Source organism: Trachemys scripta, chromosome 2 (assembly GCF_013100865.1).
Source record: "Trachemys scripta elegans isolate TJP31775 chromosome 2, CAS_Tse_1.0, whole genome shotgun sequence".
NCBI classification, from domain to species: domain Eukaryota; kingdom Metazoa; phylum Chordata; order Testudines; family Emydidae; genus Trachemys; species Trachemys scripta.
Genome location: NC_048299.1, coordinates 37,370,740 through 37,390,598, shown reverse-complemented (window position 1 = coordinate 37,390,598; position 19,859 = coordinate 37,370,740). Strand labels below are relative to the sequence as shown.

At 39.9% G+C, this 19,859-nt stretch overlaps 1 protein-coding gene across 1 annotated transcript in view; it reads left to right on the top strand.

The window, feature by feature from the left end:
- Positions 1 to 19,859, top strand: part of MALRD1 (MAM and LDL receptor class A domain containing 1) — a 371,329-nt gene that overhangs the window by 174,385 nt on the left and 177,085 nt on the right. The window contains exons 18-19 of the mRNA XM_034760318.1: positions 3,336 to 3,581; positions 7,035 to 7,192. Coding sequence (XP_034616209.1) covers positions 3,336 to 3,581; positions 7,035 to 7,192 — 404 coding nt within the window. The remainder of the gene's footprint in view (positions 1 to 3,335; positions 3,582 to 7,034; positions 7,193 to 19,859) is intronic.

The following is a 19,859-nucleotide window of genomic DNA, read 5'->3' as shown; positions in this document are numbered from 1 at the left end:
TGTGTAAATCCTCCTCAGTTCACAGATTATTGATCTGAACAACACTACACAGTGCCTCTGGGTCCATTATAGTCTAGTGTGTTGATGCAGCTGCCACACAAGGGCATGAAGTCCACCTGCTAACAATCTTTACAGAGCATTGCTGTAGGAAAACAGTTACTTAGCCTCACAGAGAAGATGCTTCTCTCAATTAAATAACTAGACCCTTATTATTACTTTCCCCTGTCATACCCAGAAGGCTTTGCCTTATGTTAGAGACTGATGAAGCATACAGTATGGGGTTTTGGAAGTTAGAACTTAAAAATAAATTTCAATGGACTTAATTTTTCTCAAGCACATGTAAAAGTTTCATGGAAGAAATAATTCTTCCCAGGATTCAGCATTCCAGGTTAATTTTTATATGCAGATGACAACCAGTTCCACATTTCAGCTCCCAAGTTTTTCAATCCCAAATTGAACGCTCTGATATAGAGCAGTGGTTCCCAACCAGGGATCCGGGGAGCCTCAGAAAGAAAAAGGTTGAGAACCCCTGTGGCAGAGAATGCCCTCGCTAGAGAACATCATCTTAGACTCAAGCTGAAAAGTCCTGTTGATTGATTGTATCTGTTACAGTGGATTGTGTGACTAAATAGCTATGTTTTTTCATAGTATAAAATTCTATGAGGTAGGCTGGAAGGGACCTCAAATGCTCATCTAGGGTCCGGGGCCCCCTGTGGGGCTGGGAGCAGGTTTCACAGGATCCTCGAAGCATGGCTAGTGTTAGACTAGCTGGGGCCCAGAGCAGAAAGCCAAAGCCCCACCACATGGGGTTGAAGTCCAGGGCCCTGAGCCCTGCCACGAGGGGCTGAAGCCAAAGCCTGACCAATGTAGCTTCATGGGGGCCCCTGTCGTTAGGGCAGGGCAATTGTCTGGGGTCCCATGCCCTAACGACAGCCCTGGCTTTTATATGTAGAAAAATAGTTACTGTGGCACAGGTGGACCATGGAGTTTTTATAGCGTGGAGGGGGAGGGGGCTCAGAAAGAAAAAGGTTGACAACCCCTGACATAGAGGAACACAAAATGCTATAGAGATGTGATCATAATTGTTAAGCATTTGGTGGGCAGAATGGAAAGCAAGGAGAGGAGCAGACACTACCCTTTAGTATGCTTTTGAATTCTGAGTTTGCTAGGAAAGTTGAATTTATGCCTAAATTCTTAGGGCAAGCACCTAAACAGGGATAACAGGATTACAACAATTAGCTCTTAAAAACATCCACCTGCTATATTATGTACAATCTTTGTAATAAATAGCTTAATTTTGGTACCAAGCTATGCAGCCACCACCTTCATTATACCTAACAAAATCCTAGATTTATAAATGCAGAATAGCAACAAAAAGGTTTGTCTGTCTTCTTTTGGGGAAGTCGGTAGCATGGCAATTGTGATTCTGAGAGAGAACGGGTTGTTTGAAATGTTTGTGATGCACAGGAGTCCTGCTTGCCATGGAGAAGATCAGTTATAGATGTGACTAGAGTGCTCAGCACCTTACAGGATCCACCTGTACATGTTGGGAATTAGAAAAACCAGTATGATGAATGGCAACATTACCCCTGCAGTGATGCATGCCCCAACCTAATACCCCACTTAGCTACCAAACCTTAGGACAAACAGACCACATAAGCCTTCTGTTTCCCCAGTTTGGCTCCCTGCTTTTTAAACTCCCCTGTGTCCTTGGAAAGCCCCTGCTCCTCCCCATAGAGTAAACCTTGATTTAGCAGGGCTGGATAGGACTCTCTCTTTGGAATCTATCAACATTGCTATACATGGCATAGGAATAAGGCCAAGTGGGTGACAAGTTAAACCAAATTGCTGCAGTTCTACTCCTCTGCCACACTGGCTAAAATCCCTGAGGATATTCTACCAGTTTTGGAGAAGACTGCTATGATTTTGGTAACATTCCTGCACATTTTCAGCTCCACATTGTATTTCCTCCAGTGCATACTACAGGGTTTGTTGCTGTTGACGTGGCATTTGACAGTTCTTTTTAATGATATGTTTGGTCCTCTCCCTTTATTCCCTCTTGGGTCATATAGGAAGCAGAGCTCTTAAGGAGCTTGCACGGTCTCCTGTTTGTTCTGTTATTTAGGGTTGGATCCCTGATTGCAGAGCACCTTTTAGTTTTATAGTCAGTCCTGCTTGGAGACCCCTTTTCTGAAGTGAACCCAGATACAAAGACATGATATAAATGGATTGTGAGTGGCATTTAGCTATCTTCTGTCTCTCCCTTTCTTTAAATGACTGCAGGGTTCTGTCTTTCCAATACTTCCACAGTCCTGAATTTTGGTGGTAGTCAGCATTCCACTAAGCTTTACACCTCACCTCTTTAGTTTATTTTTCTTTTTTTGATAAACCATTTGTTCAGTGCTCCTTAGAACAGTCTGGCCTTTTCACATTTCTCTCCTGGTAACTTGGCTAGTGATAGTGGAAAACCAAAATGTTTAGCTTTGTTCTCCTTTGCTTTTTATCAACAACTGGTCCTAATCCTGCCAACGGTTACGTGTAACCCTTTACATACATATGCATTATCGTTTAATTTAGTGAGACTCCTCCCTGTGTGTGAAGTTATTCACATGAATACATTTTTGGCAGGATCAGGATCTTAGTTTGGGAAAACAATGGGGGTTTGTTGGTTTGTTTTAGTTTCATGTCTGTCTCTGTTTCTGGACCAGGGATGTGCTAAAGGGACCATCTTCTAGCCAAAGCATTTCAGGAACTGATCTGAAATGAAAATATGAAGCATGAAAATGGATCCTGTGAAATGAGTTCTATAATGCTCAGGCTTTACAATAGCAAAGCTATATTTCAGTTATGCCAGAAATAATACACAAAAGGACAGCACCGCCCCATTGAACTAGCTTGCACAAAGTCCACTAAAAGGCAAAACTGTAAAGTTAAAGGCTTTTTCTCTCTTTCTTTTTAAATTGGGACTGCTAAACTAAGCTCAACTTTGCAGTTAAAATGAAATGGCTTAATCCTACACCACATGAAAGGAAAATGTCAGCAATTAAGTCAGATGAGAAAGCTTTGTTCGTGAAGGAATGCATGGCTGGAACTTGCCCTCAAAGGCTTTACAAGGAAAACAGTCATTTATTTAGGCCATCTCTTCACAAAACACAAAAGAAATAAACTGATAATGGATTGGCCCTTCAGGGGGACCAAAGACTTTTTTAAAAAAATGCTGTGGACCACCCTCCTCCTCCTAAGTATCAAACTGTCTCAGATGTAACCTTCCAGTAACCTTGCTAGAAGGCACTACAGTGTGATTCACTAGGTTACCCCTATTCTTTTCTTTTCAGGCTCCTGCTCAGATGGCTATTGGGAATGTCAGAACGGCAAGTGTTACAGACCAGAACAAAGCTGCGATTTTGTAGATGATTGTGGGGATAATACCGATGAGAATGAATGCGGTACTTCCTGCACATTTGAGAAAGGCAGATGTGGCTGGCAAAATTCCCTAGCTGACAACTTTGACTGGGTTCTGGGAGTCGGCTCGCCTCAAAGTCTCAGACCTCCCAGGGACCACACACTTGGAAATGGAATTGGTATGTTATCAGTTCACAAACAAGGATATAATCCTATTCATTAAGCTTCTCATGTGTTCCCCGTGAGACAACAGAAGGGTTCTAAATATCTAATTAGGGTGTCTTTATTAATAAATGAAACATATAATTGGTTATCAAAACATAATAGTAATTACTGTTCTACAATGCCTGTAGGTCAGAAAACTTTGATTCTCAGTTGCCCTTTCTCTAAATAACACTGCATGTGATGAGCAAGTCATTATTTTACTTGACAAGAGAGTGACATTTGATCTGGACACAGATTTTAAGGATGAGTTAACTAGGCTGAGAGAGCCATTAGGATCCACTCCACCAGAGTCAGATCTCATATCCAGAAAGCTCTCGTTCATGTCAGGCACATAATGCTGGAACATTCAGAACTTTGTTCTGTACTGACAGTGGTCCGTTGGTACTATTAGAATATACTGTTGAGAAGGGGTGGAATTATCTAATATATTGAAGAGATTTTCAAAAATGCAATTAGGATCTCAGCTCTTATTGAAAGTTAGTTGGAGCAGAGCCCATATATGCCCTCATGCCTTAGAGAAATCTCTCTCTAAACTGTTAAATCATCTCTAAAGAGTGTGTGCTAAGCAGGGAGGAACAAAGCTGTTTGGGGAAATAACTGCCACAAAATTCCAGCCTGAACTATAGCCAGTGTGACTGCAGCTCTCACCACATCTTCCAGAAAACCTTCCATAAGCTCTCATGTCTCCCTGCTTTTGCTCAAGAACACCCAAGCACATATTCTTTCCCAATATCCATTGAGCAGACTTTAGCTTCACCTCCTACCTTTGAAGTTCCCATTACCGAGCCACAGAGCTTCCCTTAGGTAAACCCCAAAATGATCCTGAATTCAAATCTTCCACCTTCTAGAGTGCACAGAGGTCATGAGACTTGAATTCAGCAGTTGCCAGAAGGAATCACTAGGTTGGATTATGTGAAGGACTATAGGAGGAATATGTATTGAATACAAGAAGGCCTGAGTTTACTGGATGATTGTAGGTAGAAAAGGAGGTAGGGGCTTGTGGAAGCTTGTATGAATGTTATAATTACATGAAACTATTTGTACATCTAGTGCCAAAAATTAGACATGGTCTAAGTGGCCTACCCTCCGCTGATGACATAAGTAGGAAGCGGTGCAGAAGAAATGGAGTGGGCCAGAGAATTTGTTCTGCTCTTTCTTTTGGCTTTTTAAAACTTATAAGAACAGCCATACAGGGTCAGACCAAAGGTCCATCTAGCCCAGCATCCTGTCTTCCAACAGTGGCCAATGCCCGGTGCCCCCAAACAGAGGCTAGGGACATCATCCCGGGCAAAACATGTTGCTGGTGTTCAATTTTTAACATCTGCCTGATCTCCTATAGAAATAAATATTTTTCCCATCATAATATTATGGCAAACATCTATAATGCAAGTGAGCCTCAGAAAAGTTGAAGTCAGTTCTAAATGATGAAGCCACCTCACTCAAATGGATTTGTATCCCTAATTCAAATATAAAATGAAATATTTTATGCAGTTATAAATTGATCAACAATGTCCTGTTTATGCTATGATTACGTTTATTTGAATTCCAACTATATTGTTAGCATCGTAGCAAAAAAAAGATTGAATTTGAAATCTTGCTGTGTTCATTATGCTTTGTGATTGAAATATCTATCTGATTGGTTTTCATCATGAGAAAGAAATGCAGAACTCAAGTGCCACCTCATCTCCTGAAATGTTATTTAAGTATCAGTATTTATTTGGGATCTTTTAGGGACTTAATTTGAAATGCAGGATAATACTTTTGTACTGAGGAATACAGATGGTCTGAACCAGTCTGATTCAGTATGGATACCTATAGATCCACACAGATGCAAAGGACTTGAGATTGGTTGGCCCCTTTGCCTACCAAAGCTAGCTTTGAGCTGGTATTACCTACTATTTGGAGACCATAGAAGACTCACCCTCAGATTTATCAGTGTTGCATGATGTGATATGCTTACAGAATTGCCATCTGTTAGAAATGGTTCCTTCAGGAATTATGATCTTGCCAGTAGCTATTCTACTTTAAAATGAGACAACTACTGGCAGCCCACAGATAAAGCTCAATAAAGAGATATGGAGCCAGATTCTTGGCCAGCCTGAGAGCTAGCAGAAGGGTTTATGCCTGCTTATTCTGGTAGAAATGACACTGGAGGGCAAGATTGCTGCATTGGAAAACATCTGTAACTCTGCTATTTAAAAAGAAGAACAGGAGTACTTGTGGCACCTTAGAGACTAACAAATTTATTAGAGCATAAGTTTTCGTGGACTACAGCCCACTTCTTCGGATGCATATAGAATGGAACATATATTGAGGAGATATATATACACACAGACAGAGAGCATAAATAGGTGGGACTTGTCTTACCAACTCTGAGAGGCCAATTAATTAAGAGAAAAAAAACTTTTGAAGCTAGCCTGACAAAGGAGGTGCTGTCGTCATCATGAATAAATTGGAATATGACCAGGAGGCTGCTAGACAGCTCTCTAACACCACATTCTACAGGCCATTATCCTCTGATCCCACTGAGGATTACCTAATCAGGAATCAAAATACTCAAAAACCAGTGGGAGAACACTTTAACCTGTCTGGTAATTCAGTGACAGACCTGCGGGTGGCTATATTACAACAGAAAAACTTCAAAAACAGACTCCAACGAGAGACTGCTGAGCTAGAATTGATATGCAAACTAGACACAATCAACTCCGGTTTGAATAAGGACTGGGAATGGCTGAGCCATTACAAACATTGAATCTATCTCCCCTTGTAAGTATTCTCACACTTCTTAACTGTCTGTACTGGGCTAGCTTGATTATCACTTCAAAAGTTTTTTTTCTCTTAATTAATTGGCCTCTCAGAGTTGGTAAGACAACTCCCACCTGTTTATGCTCTCTGTCTGTGTGTATATATATCTCCTCAATATATGTTCCATTCTATATGCATCCGAAGAAGTGGGCTGTAGTCCACAAAAGCTTATGCTCTAATAAATTTGTTAGTCTCTAAGGTGCCACAAGTACTCCTGTTCTTCTTTTTGTGGATACAGACTAACACAGCTGCTACTCTGAAATCTGCTATTTAACATGGCCTGAAAAGCACATAGTGCTCTTGGAAAAGAGGATGTGGCCAGGATGGCTAAAAAACGTGTCAGTTCCCCATTTCTCCTTAGAGACTGCTTCCAGCAGAATTTCTGTGTAGCCCCAGTGAAAAGTTAACTTGTTCCCACCGACTTCCTAGTGTAACATGGGCAGAGGAAAAAGCACAGCACATCTCCCACTCTTATTTGCGTGCAATGGATTTGGCTGATACAGGGTGTGCATTAGGGGGTATACTTTACATTCTCTGCATTAGTTCTGCTGAGTTTTTAAAGACTCAAATAGTTCTTCATAACATGTAACTCTTGATTCTAGGAGCATTCCTATATCTTGAAGCTACACCAATAGGCCTAAGAGGTGAAAAAGCCCATGTGAAGAGCTCCAGGTGGAAAGAGTCGGGCACAGCTTGTATGATGAGTTTTTGGTACTACGAGTCCTCAAAAGCCACAGGACACATTCAGGTTCTCATAAAGGTAATGATCAAATAATCTTTCTTTTCTATTTGAATATGCTGATACTTATACTGTTTGTAAGAATGTGTGGTTCCAGCTGAGAATGATTCTACACACCTTCCACTGGCTCAGCTGGTGAGAGGCTTCTCTTCAGTTCTTCTGTTGTTTGTGGATCAATGGGGACTCACTGTCCATGACTCCCAGACCCAGTTTGTCCCAGCATTGTGCCTTTCATCCAGAACCATACACTGTATGCTAATCTCTTTAACATGCTTCACAAAACCACTCTTCTGACCCAAAATGTCTCCCCTAAAAAGCCATAGAGAATGTTTAGAAACCCTCTCCCCACTACTATGAAAGCCACATAAATAGAATTTACCTCTTACACCAAAAGGTCTCAATAATTCATTAAACAGGTCTCCCTCTCTTTCACTTTGCCTCTGAGTTCACTGTCCCTAATGCTGCTTTTCTTTTGATATATCAAACCTCTGTCGTCTTTGATACTTTCCATGTCAGAGCAATTTTAACTTTTTATTTGATTCCCTTTTCGTTGATAGCCATGGGTAGCCTTGTGGATCTGATGTGTTGACATCCATGAATAGAATGCATTCAGCAGCCAGCACAAAGAAAGAGAAAATGTAAAAAGTATGCCTTGGTTGGCATATTTCTTTCTATTTACACATATGCAAGCACATGCGCATGCACGCACACACACACAAAATAAACAATGACTTTAGTTTTAGAAATGGCATTTATTTTCACAAGTTGGGGGATGGTGTCATAACACATAAGTGCTGCAACCAAAAGTTTATTGAATAAAAGTCATCCAATAACAAATAAAGACTGATGCCCTTCCTGCAGCTTGCTGTTATATTTATTGCTATGGAAGAGATGTATTAAAGCGAAAACGCAAGTTGACAGCCAAAATGCTGATTATAAACAAAATATAGAAAAATATCTTTGCTGCTATATAAACACATATTTCAACTCTTTGTAGATTATAAGCCACTAAAAGTATTTCACTACTATGAATCCATGTAGTTCTACTTATAAGTGCAATCACAAATCACCCCATGTGTGAGTGTATGCGCACATGCAGTATATTAGTAATAAAAATACAATTATAAATCAATTGTGCCATATATTTGCCATCTAGCTGTTACGATCTCTACCTGCAGTATGCCTAATAAAGATCAGGACAGAATTCATTTTGGGGAACTTCATGACAACTCTGATTTCCAATGAACATGTTATCTTAACTCTTTATTTTAAATTACATCCTGCCTTTGAAAATAATCTACAGCAAATTCTTTCCCTGATAACCTGCGTATTATACGAATGATTCAAATCCCTGAAAGTTAAAACACTTCAGTGGTCTTTAACATCTGGACATATGACCCTGAGTAAGTCTGTCTGAACTAAACAAAACAAGGGGCCTTTGGCAGTCATTAGCAGATTTTTTTTTCTTGGATTAGTCCAAACACATACAAGTAAGAGGTGACTGATCTTCAACTAGCTGTTTAGTTTAATGGATCATGAGATACATTTATGCAGCTATTTTCCAGAAGAGATCTAATCCATAAATCAAACAGCTAGGTGAAGACTGTAATTTCGATTATTGATGTGTTTCTAAAATTACTCTTCAATGGTAATCCAGTCATAGATAAAGGCAGAAAGATCCTGGTGTTTAGAATAAATGAAGTACAATGGCAAACACTTATTTGAAGTCAGTGTTTGCTTTGTGTTCTAATCTTTTTAAGTGATTCAAAGATATGATCTGTGACACCTAAATACTATAGTGATTAGCAACTTAGAAATGCTTAATAATTAATATTCTTATGTACAAATGACTAACCTGGGTGACAAGTAAATAAGGAATTGTATTCAGTATATACCCACCGTGATATCAATATTGATTCCCTAAAGTAACTATAACTATAAATACACTACTGTATGGAGGATTTTGCTAGAAGTGCAGATGGCTATTTATTATATGTATATCCCACTTTGATTACGTAGAATGCATTCAAGGGGAAAAACAAAAGCAGATTCTTCTACTGATCTTCCAGTGGCCCCAATCCTGCTAAGTGACCTATGCAGGTGGACTCTGCAGGATTGGAGCCAAAGAGGTTTTTCTTTTGAAATAACACAACATTCTGCAATTTTCTCTTTAAATACTGTGATACAGCATGGCCAGAGGGCAGCCGGAGAGGGTTAGAAGGGAGCCTTATTCCCTGTAGCGGGAAGAAAGTGTGCTATAGATTAATTAGAGCACCTGAAGCTAATTAGAGCACCTGAAGTCTGTCACTTGATAAAAAAAAAACCCTGCTTCAATCAGACAGGGGAAGGAGTTGGAGCAGAGAAGAGTTTGGAGGGAAGCAGAGGGAAGTTTGGAGAAGTGCTGTGGTGGGCTAAGAAGACCAAGACCTTAGGTAAATGGACACCTGGCTTGTGCAGAGGGAGGGCAGGAAGCCCTCCACAAGCTGAAGGGCAGGAGAGGGAAGTAGCCCAGGGGAAGGAACTGCTAGTTCAAGTGGTTTATTGCTATCCTTAGGGCCCCTGGGCTAGGACCCAGAGTAGAGGGCGGGCCCGGGTCCCTCCCTCTCCACTCCCCTCCTCTAGGACACTAGTGGGGCAGTTAATATCCCAGTTCAGGGGCAAGAAACAGTGCCCTGAACACACACCCCCAAGAAGAGAAAGCATGAGACCCATCATAGTAGTGCCGGCAATTTGCCACAATACTGAACACTTGATTTTTGTTCTACCTCTTTTCTTGTGACTGAGCAGCTGGTGCTCATTAAAGAGATGTAATGTATACAAATTAAATGACTACTTTAACAGTAGGTGGAGAGAGTTGGTAAATGTTGTTGTGTTCATTGTTTTTAGAGTTTGAAATGCAATTATTTTACATTTGAGCTCAGAAACAGAAGGAAGGTCAGCCTTACCCACATGAAAGAAACAGCACTTTGGGGGAGTTCTTAGATGTTCTTTACCTGAAGTGCTCTACTTATGTTTGAAGCATGCTGTCTTTCTTAAAGGTATTTTTACTATCACTGTTACCTTAAGCCATATACTAGTATAAAATATCTGATTTGATTTAGCCACACAATTGCTTTTGAAACCATCCCAGGACTATTTAAAATGAGTTTGGAGTCCATGAAACCAACCTCATTTGCTCTAGGGTTTTTTAAAGGAAGTAACCGTACTTTGAAGAACTAACTAGGAAATTTACCCCTCTTCCAACTGAATAAAGGGATAATTAAAGTTCTCTTTAACTTGAACAGATTATCCTTACCAAATAGTTCTCTCTGTCTCACACTCTCTCTCACACACACCCCGCCACAGTACTTAAGGAAATATCCTTTCTATAGAGCTTTTTGCATCATCCCCTATAATGTAATACAGATTTATATCCTTGCTATGGAATTCTTTAGAATGGTTCAAAAACCTATACAAAAATCCCTTTTTCTACGTTTTAGAGTAATTTCTGTAGTAACCATTTGGTTTCAAAACTATCCAATTAAGTCATTCTCTCCCTTACCTCCCTTTTTTAAATTAAACTAATGTAAACCATATAGTCATTGCATAAATGCTTGTAGGCTATTTTTAAACCATCCCACCCTTCTATGAGCTGCTGTCTTTTTTCATAATTAATGGCTGCATAATGTGAGCAAGTTAAAGACAGTCTGAGTGACATAAATTTGAGTGAGAACATTACTAGCCCAGTTCTCTGTCCTATAACAAAGTCATGTATTAGAAATGGACAAAGAAGGGAAAAAAATCACATTGTGGCTGGAGTCTCCCAATTCTTCTACAGGATATTAGTCTTGTCCTTCCATTGCTTTGCATATACAAATCCCAACAGCAATGCTGTAGTTTGAATTTCTACTTAGCAGTATCCAGTCTCACATAAGGACTGAAGTCTGATCAGCCAGTACATTGTCTATGAGAAGACATAGAGGAGTTCCCCATTTTGTTTCAATCTATTTTAAGTACTGGGCTAGAGGAGTTATTCCTGATTCAGTGGCATTAGCCCCAGACTTATGTTAGTGTGAGAGCAGATCAAGCCTATAGTATCCTTGTGATATGTATAGATGATTTATGTTAGCATTAATAGGGGTTATGAACCTTCAGGAAAAGAAGCATATTATTTGTTATATTCCTAAAGTATTATCGTAGATAATGAGTTCAACATCACATCTGCTGTGGGACTTCTTCATAGAGAACATTGTATTGCTGTCAAGCATAATGAGACTTGTTGTTGGGACTTACAGTTAAGGGTGTTGCAGAAAATTTCTGTGAAAATGTATTTGAATATATGGGGTTTTGGTTTAATGCTCATATTATTATTAACATAAATCTGTGTAGAATAAGAATTATCTCATTGAAATGACACTGATGGGCAGTTCAACTAGTTTTAGAAATACTCTGTGCTGCAAATCAAAATCCTCACCACTTATGCAAATGAAAGACATTGACATTATAGCTGTGTTTGAAGACTGCATTATCCACCTTGCCATCCATCTAATTTGAGACTGTGAAGTGTTCAGCTGCAGTGCAGCAACCACAACATGCAAATAGATTATTTCCAGGCTGAATATGAGTGCTACTAATCAGAACAACACTATTGCTTTAAGACATGTCTAAAATGATCTGTGTATGGTTGCAGTAGAATAGGATTAAATGTAAGAGAAACTGACATTCTGAGACTAAAGTGTAGGAAGAAAACTGAAAAATCCCACGTCCAATTTTTTGTACTGCTTTCCCACTCAACACCCAAATATTGATTTATTTTAAAACATGGAGAGCATGGGTTCTCTGTTATTATGTAATACATTTACAACAGAGCTAGAGAAGCCATTTTCAAATTGAAGAAAAACCCAACAATTTTATCTCTGCTTATTTTTGAATAACTGTTTCCAATACTGTTTAAGTTGTCTTTGCCATAGGAAGAAAAAAAATTGTGCATCACAATGGAAGAGAAACTACAAATCAAAGGGTCATGTCATTTGCTGCAATGAGTTTTCAGATGCCAATCTTAATTGCATTGAGTATTAACATAATGTAGTTTAAAGGTTAATTTAGGGTCTGAGCAAGGCTTTTTGGGCCTCTTCAATGAGTTTGGATCAGTTCCCTTAGAGCAATAGAGAAATGTGCAAGGAAGATAAATAGCCATTAGCAGCTACCTCCATTTACTATGACAAAGCCAATATGCACAGGAGCTCATTAGGAATTTCCCGTGGACCTTATTCTGGAACTTGTCATAGGGAATTTATTCCATCCAGTAAATGAGCAAAGACATAATGACATTTAGAAGGACAAGACATCCAAGCCAGCTCATGGCAGCCTAAATAGAGAAAATTCCATAGATAGTTCCACAGCTACGAACTAGCCAACCCATTGGATTAGTCAGGCATAGGGCCAGCTGTACCCAACAGCCAGAGTCCTGCAGCGGCTAATGGATTAATATATTGCAGAACTTGTTGCCTGGGTACTGCCGCTTATTATCAAGTGTCATAAACTATCACAGATGTTGATTTTTCAGCTATAAGGAGGAAGGGAGGAGAAAAGAAAAAATATAGAAATGTGCAGCTTAGCTGGCTCTGCAGCCCAAGGTCTAGATGACCTGTGGCCATCCTGAAATTCCCTGGTCATTTTTAGTGGAATTAAGTGTACAAAAAATGTCTCCATAGTGAGATTTGAAGAGGGAAATCCGAAGGACGGGGGTGTGGCAGATGCCAGCTTATTTATTTTGGACTCCTGTGTTTTTAGGTTTTGTAGAACTTAAACTTAAAAACGAAATTTTCACAAATCAGTATCACTGGCCCCCATTTACTTGAGCTGCTTCCCATGAAAGTATGCAGTTTGAGGAAACTACTTATTGGTGCTTAGGAGCTTAGAAATAGCCTATATCATCACACTGACGCTCATTTCTGGCTGTATAGAAAATGATCAAATCCTTATGTCATCATGGGTTCTTTTCTAACAGTGTATCTGAGCCCTGTGGAGTTGCAGGATAAAAGTACATTTTCAAAGAGTAACATAAGGTTTTTACTGATTTGATTTTAATGGGAGTTGTGTAATCAGACAAGTTGAAAGTCTGTGGATAAGGATTTTTAGTCCCTCTTCTGAGATACAAGCAATCTTCCCAAATAGATGCCTAAAAAAATCTGGTACACAAATGCAAAAATTTGCCAGCAACTCTTTTTATGGCTAGGTTCAGTAGGTTACATTTTTACCTTGTTTTTCTCTCAACACTTTAATATTCTGATCATCTCAAATCTGTGTATAGTACTTTTGCTTCATTAGTTCTTTAAAATATTTTTGACCAAAAAATCTCCTTTTGTTTTTCATTTTATATTCAGGAGAGTCTGGTTAAACATAACACAGGTAAGGGCCAGATTCTGTCACTCTTATTTATAGTGAGTTGCACAAACTCCCCAAAGGCCAAATTTTCAACCCTCTATTCCCATTGGTGAATCAAAAGTCCTATTTAAATCAATCAAATACCTTATACAAGTAACCACTCACTGTTGGGAGTAAGGGGTTGACAATCTGGTAACCCTGGTAACCTAAATTGAAATCATTGGAGCTACTTGCAAAGTAAGAACTACTCAACTTGAGTAAGGGTGGCAGATTCTGACTCTAATAGGGGTTTCCGTATTGAATTCATGGGCAAGAAAATGCCCCCTAACTAATCAAATGTACTGACTGACCACAGTTTCCAAAACCACATGCAGCTAGCTCGCTTTGCACTTAGTGGGCACTAACTTAAATGGAGTCATACCAGTGATAAAGTTGACACAATGATTCCAGCACTTTATGAGCAGATCTCCTAGAAAATTGTGATTGAATCAATGAGTAGTAAATATAAAGATAAGCCAGTGATAATGGGGAAACGTTATATCCTTCCAAATTAGTTTTTATAACAGGAGAAGAAAAAGCTATGTGAGATTCTGAGCAGGACTGTTATTTACTGTATTACATTTTCTCTGATGAATAAGTTAGAAAATTATTTTAGTCTTCCTACTGATAAATTACTGTAAGGTATATCCCAGGGCTGAATCAAGCCCCCTTCTTTGGAAATGGAATGAGTTTTAATAATATTGTGTTCTTAAATTGCAGCCAAATTTAAACGTTCATTCAAAACAGTTTGGTGACCTGGAATAATAAATCTTGCAAGTGCAGGACAAAGCAAATTGCTATTTTTTTTAGCCAAAGCCTGGAAGGGTCACTACTACACTTTGAAATCTTGTTTGTGAAGACAAAATAGGAAGAAACTGATTGAGCAGAGGATTTTATCACTTAAATACCCATGTGTGTTTTGTGAGAAACAAACAACATCAGAAAAAATTGTGTGTAACTGAATTATTCATCCTTTTGACCTGAGTTCCTTAAGAACTTGGCCCTTTTTTCTTCTTCTTCTTCTTTTGTCCTGAGGAGGCCATTAGGGGTAGGCATCAGCATTGAGATTCCATCTCCAAAATCCACTTGGTCTTCATTGCATGATACTTCAGCTCTGTAATTCTGAGTCCCTGGACTTGATTTACTCCATCTTAGGGGACTTGTAGAGTCACCCTTGAGGAAATCTGTGTTGTCTGCTTGGCCATTCTTTATCCCAGTAGTTTTGTCATGGAAAGGTAGTATTAAATTGTGTTTCGGACTCTATGGCTGGTGGAGCTTTCTCAAGACAGACTTGCTTTGCACAGCACATTTTTGGGGTACACTTACAGCTAGTGGGGGTAGCAGCTCTGAAGCCCACTGACAGAAGCTGGTATATCCCAGGGCTGAATCAAGCCCCCTTCTTTGGAAATGGAATGAGTTTTAATATTCTAAAAGATAATATGTGTAATAGAATCTGACACTTATTGAAGAAATGAATATATTGTAGAGGCTGTCTCATGCTGACCAGATGTAAGTCCTAGCACACTATCTAATTGCTCCAGACAGGCATCCCAGTTTGCAAAAAATGAAAATGTCTGTTGCCAGGGATTCCAATTAAGCTCAGCAAGAGTGTAAGAAGCTGACAGGTCTCCTTCCCTACTTCTTGTTTTCCTTTCTAGCCCCTTTCCAATTCCCTTCTGATCATGTTCTCAGATAATCTCATCCCACTATTGAAAATTGACTGAAATGAGCAGATGATACATTAGCAAACCTCAGTTAGTGCTAAGGTAGCACTGAAGCCCATGACATTAAACAGTTTACCAATTTTATCTATATGTATGCAGAGTCAGAATGAGCTCTACCCTGACATCTGGTGGTGAGTTGTGGAAAAGGACTTCAGGGGCTGATCTCGTTTGCATGGGCACATCCACCCCGCCTAGCATGAAGGCCATTTGCTCAAATGGTCACTTTGGCTGCTTTGGGACCCCTAGTCTCTTTGTTATTGGGGCAGAAGTAATAAAGTGTTACCCTGATTATGGAATCAAGGACAGTAGAACTGTACTTGGCATTTTATGACGGAGGGACTCGCCCTCCACTAAGTAGCACTTGCTAGGCAAGGGACATGGGTTCCAAAGCCCACTGAACTGAGAGAGACTGGGGACAAGTATATGTATCTGGTAGTATGGGTCCCTCCTGAGGGCCCTAACCACCACTTTGACCTCTCTTCTCTCCACTGTGTAATAACAGAGCTAATTTTGATTCCATCAGAAGTCTTGTTACATGCTGCAGAGCTGAAATCACTGATTCCTAGGCCTAAGCATTAGACCTACTTTGGGCAAGTAGTTCTGATTGTTCCAGCACTGCCCCCCCCCTACAAACAGCTGAAATCACTAAAGAGCTAAAGTTACTAAAGTGCTGAACTCACTAAGAGCTGTGTTAAGTGTGTGTGGGGGCCTGAAGACACACTTAACACAGCTCTTAGTGAGGCTGTCTTCAGGCCCCCACATTGGTGAGCAGCTAGCAGGACGGCTGGCAGAGAGGAGTGGCCAGCAGGGCAGCTAGTGGAGAGGAGCAGCTGGCGGTGAAAACTGTAGCAGAACACCGCGAAGAGGCATGGCAATCGGCCGTTGACCTGAGCAGCATGTAAGCTGTCCCCCATACCTCCCCCCACTTCCACCCAGGCTGGGAGGTAAACTCTGCAGATGAACTTCCGAGCTCTGGGGGCTGCATTGACCAAGGACAAACTATGGGTGGGGGTGACAATTGGGTTGCTAGACTTAAGACCCTGACGGGAAAAGGACACTGCCAAAATTACGGGGGGGGGGGTCTTTTGCCCATGGTTTGTGTTATGAATCCAGTTTGTGGTGTTTCCCCAACATAATGCCGCAATGTTTCCCTCTTTTATTAAAAGGCTTTTGCTACACTCAGACTCTGTGCTTGCGAGAGGGGAAGTATTGCCTCTTGGAGGCACCCAGGGGGGTGGTATGTAATTGTCCCAGGTCACTGGGTGCGGGCTTGAGTCGGTTTTACATTGTGTTATTGAAATGGAACCCCTAGATACTGAACCCGGCTCTTGTTGCTGCCAACTCTAACGGGCAGAGGGTTACATATACATTTTGTGTGTGTTTTTTTTCCAGAGTCCTGGATTTGTTCCATTTCATGGTAGTGATATTTTATTTGATTAGTTGACAGACTTAGAACATTAAGTCCAAGTATGTTTAAAATGATCTTGATTAGTTCAAAAAGACTCATAGTGGGAGGAGTCCAATTGTACTTACAGAAACTATTTCAATTTCTGGTCTCCAGTGTATAGATTAAAGTAGGTTATGGAGGAACAATCCTGTTTCACTTTTGGTGACAATCCAAAGTAATTTACAAAGCTGGCAGGATCTGACCACTTTCCCATTAATTGTATAAAAAGGTCAAATTAGATATTATTCAGGCCTCGTACTTGGGCTTTCCGTGATCTATGTGCATACTTGCTTGTAACTAGGCCAAATAGCATTATTTAATGGTAAAATTAAATGTTAACAATGAAAGATGCCTTAGAAAGAAGTATTGCATCTATGCAGCTACTGGCTTCCTGCCAGTGGTAGTAAAGCAAGATTATCAGTAGCAGCATTGAGAAACTGTGTAACATTTCACAAATCTTCCCAAAGTATTGATTAACCTTTTCCATCTATTTCTCTATTATTATTTTGTATTATTTATTTATTATTACATGCATATATATGACACCCATGCACATATATGACACAGTAGCGTCTGGTGCACCTAATATTGATAGATTAAGAATGAACAATATTTTTCTCATCTTTGATAGCACCTTCTATATTTAAGTAGCATACCAGAAAGGGCCAGACATGGAGGAACCCAGCCAGCAACTGAATATTAAGGGGATTCTAATTTACAATTAGTAGAAAGACTGGAGAAAGTTGTGTCTTACATTTCATTTCAATGATGGCCTTTCCATATTGATGCTTATTCTTATATTAATTTCTCAGCATTTCATGTATTGCTGTTTTATTTATAAGTTTCTGATATCAAGATATTCTTTTCCTCCAATGAACAAGAGGAACCCCAACCCTCCATCACAGCTCCTTGTGCAAGATTCTAATGCAGTATACAGAGGGCAATTTAAGTACTTTTAAATTATATGTATATGTATGTTTCTTTAAAAGCTTTTCTTTCCTGTTGTGTGTGGGCTGGGAAAAGTTTGTGTGGTTGCTATGCTGCCCAAATACGCTGCATCTACTTACAGATATTGAAATGATTCCAGAGCCCTCTATGCTCCCAATCCCAGTCAGCTGCTTTTTGTCCTGGCAATCCAGGCTAAAAGCAGCCCCAACATCAGTCTTTCACCTTCCCACCACTGGTAAGAGCAATACCTCAGGACTTCTAACCCCCCTCATCCCTTCCTGATAGTTCCACGTCCTGCCTATCTTTTGTAGGGTCTGGACCTCTCTCCTGGAGGAAGTAGGTAACTAGTGGTGTTCCCCAAGGGTCGGTCCTAGGACCAATCCTATTCACCTTATTCACAAATGATCTGGAGAAGGGGGTAAACAGTGAGGTAGCAGAAGATACTAAACTGCTCAAGATAGTTAAGACCAACGCAGACTGTCAAGAACTTCAAAAAGATCTCACAAAACTAAGTGATTGGGCAATAAAATGGCAAATGAAATTTAATGTGGATAAATGTAAAGTATTGCACATGGGGAAAAAATAACCCCAACTATACATACAATATAATGAGGGCTAATTTAGCTACAACTAATCAGGAAAGAGATCTTGGACTCATCGTGGATAGTTCTCTGAAGACATCCATGCAGTGTGCAGCGGCAGTCAAAAAAGCAAACAGGATGTTAGGAATAATTTAAAAAGGAATAGAGAATAAGATGGAGAATATCTTATTGCCCTTATATAAATCCATGGTACGCCCACATCTTGAATACTGCGTACAGATGTGGTCTTCTCATCTCAAAAAAGATATACTGGCATTAGAAAAGGTTCGGAGAAGGGCAACTAAAATGATTAGGGGTTTGGAATGGGTCCCATATGAGGAGAGATTAAAGAGGCTAGGACTTTTCAGCTTGGAAAAGAGGAGACTAAGGGGGGATATGATAGAGGTATCTAAAATCATGAGTGCTGTGGAGAAAGTGTATAAGGAAAAGTTTTTTACTTGTTCCCATAATATAAGAACTAGGGGCCACCAAATGAAATTAATAGGAATCAGGTTTAAAACAAATAAAAGGAAGTTCTTCACACAGCACACAGTCAACCTGTGGAACTCCTTGCCTGAGGAGGTTGTGAAGGCTAGGACTATAACAAGGTTTAAAAGAGAACTAGATAAATTCACGGAGGTTAAATCCATTTATGGCTATTAGCCAGGATGGGTAAGGAATGGTGTTTCTACGCTCTGTTTGTCAGAGGGTGGAAATGGATGACAGGAGAGAGATCACTTGACCATTATCCATTAGGTTCACTCCCTCTGGGGCACTTGACATTGGCCACTGTCGGTAGACAGGATACTGAGCTGGATGGATCTTTGGTCTGACCCAGTATGGCCATTCTTATGTTTTTATATATAAACCAGGCTTATAATAGATGTATAATGCTGTTGCTCTTTCCTAATTACTGTCAATAGCATGCAATGCTATGGCCATAAGGATGGTTATTTTCCCACTTTGCTTCATTCTACATTTCTACCCTGATATGGTAAAAATATTCTATTCTGCATTAAGAATCCTGGTTTTGCTATTTAAGTAGGCCAACTCCCAGATGTAAAAAAGGTTTTCAGGCTGCGAGTGAATGTGATAATAGAAAGATACAGTGGATGTCTTTGGTTCAATATATGGACTTCACTGCTTTATTCCCTGTTGGTGTAAGCATTAGAGTTCAAATCTTGTTTTCAACTTTCCAAAAGTTCGGTGATAGTTTGAGGTTTTGGTTTGTCTCATTACAAGAGTAGTCGCCAGGTGGTAAGTTCAGATCCACATTTTGGTCTTGGGTCTGTCTGTTTATACATCTAGCAACTACCATGCACCTCACATACTTGATCAAAAGCAGTCATTGTGATTCTATGATGTGTATATGGTCAACTACAAAGGATGCCCTGCAAAAGATGTCCAGTGGTGTGGCGGTGGACAGGTAGGGCACTTTGCATTACTTGTCACCCAAAAAATGAAGTGTCAGAAGTCACTGTCCCTGATGTTATTTTCCCATGAGTAAATAATTGCAGTTCACCTCTCTTTGTAAATTGTTTGCTGTGTTCACTTGCACTTCTAGAGTACAACCACACTACAAC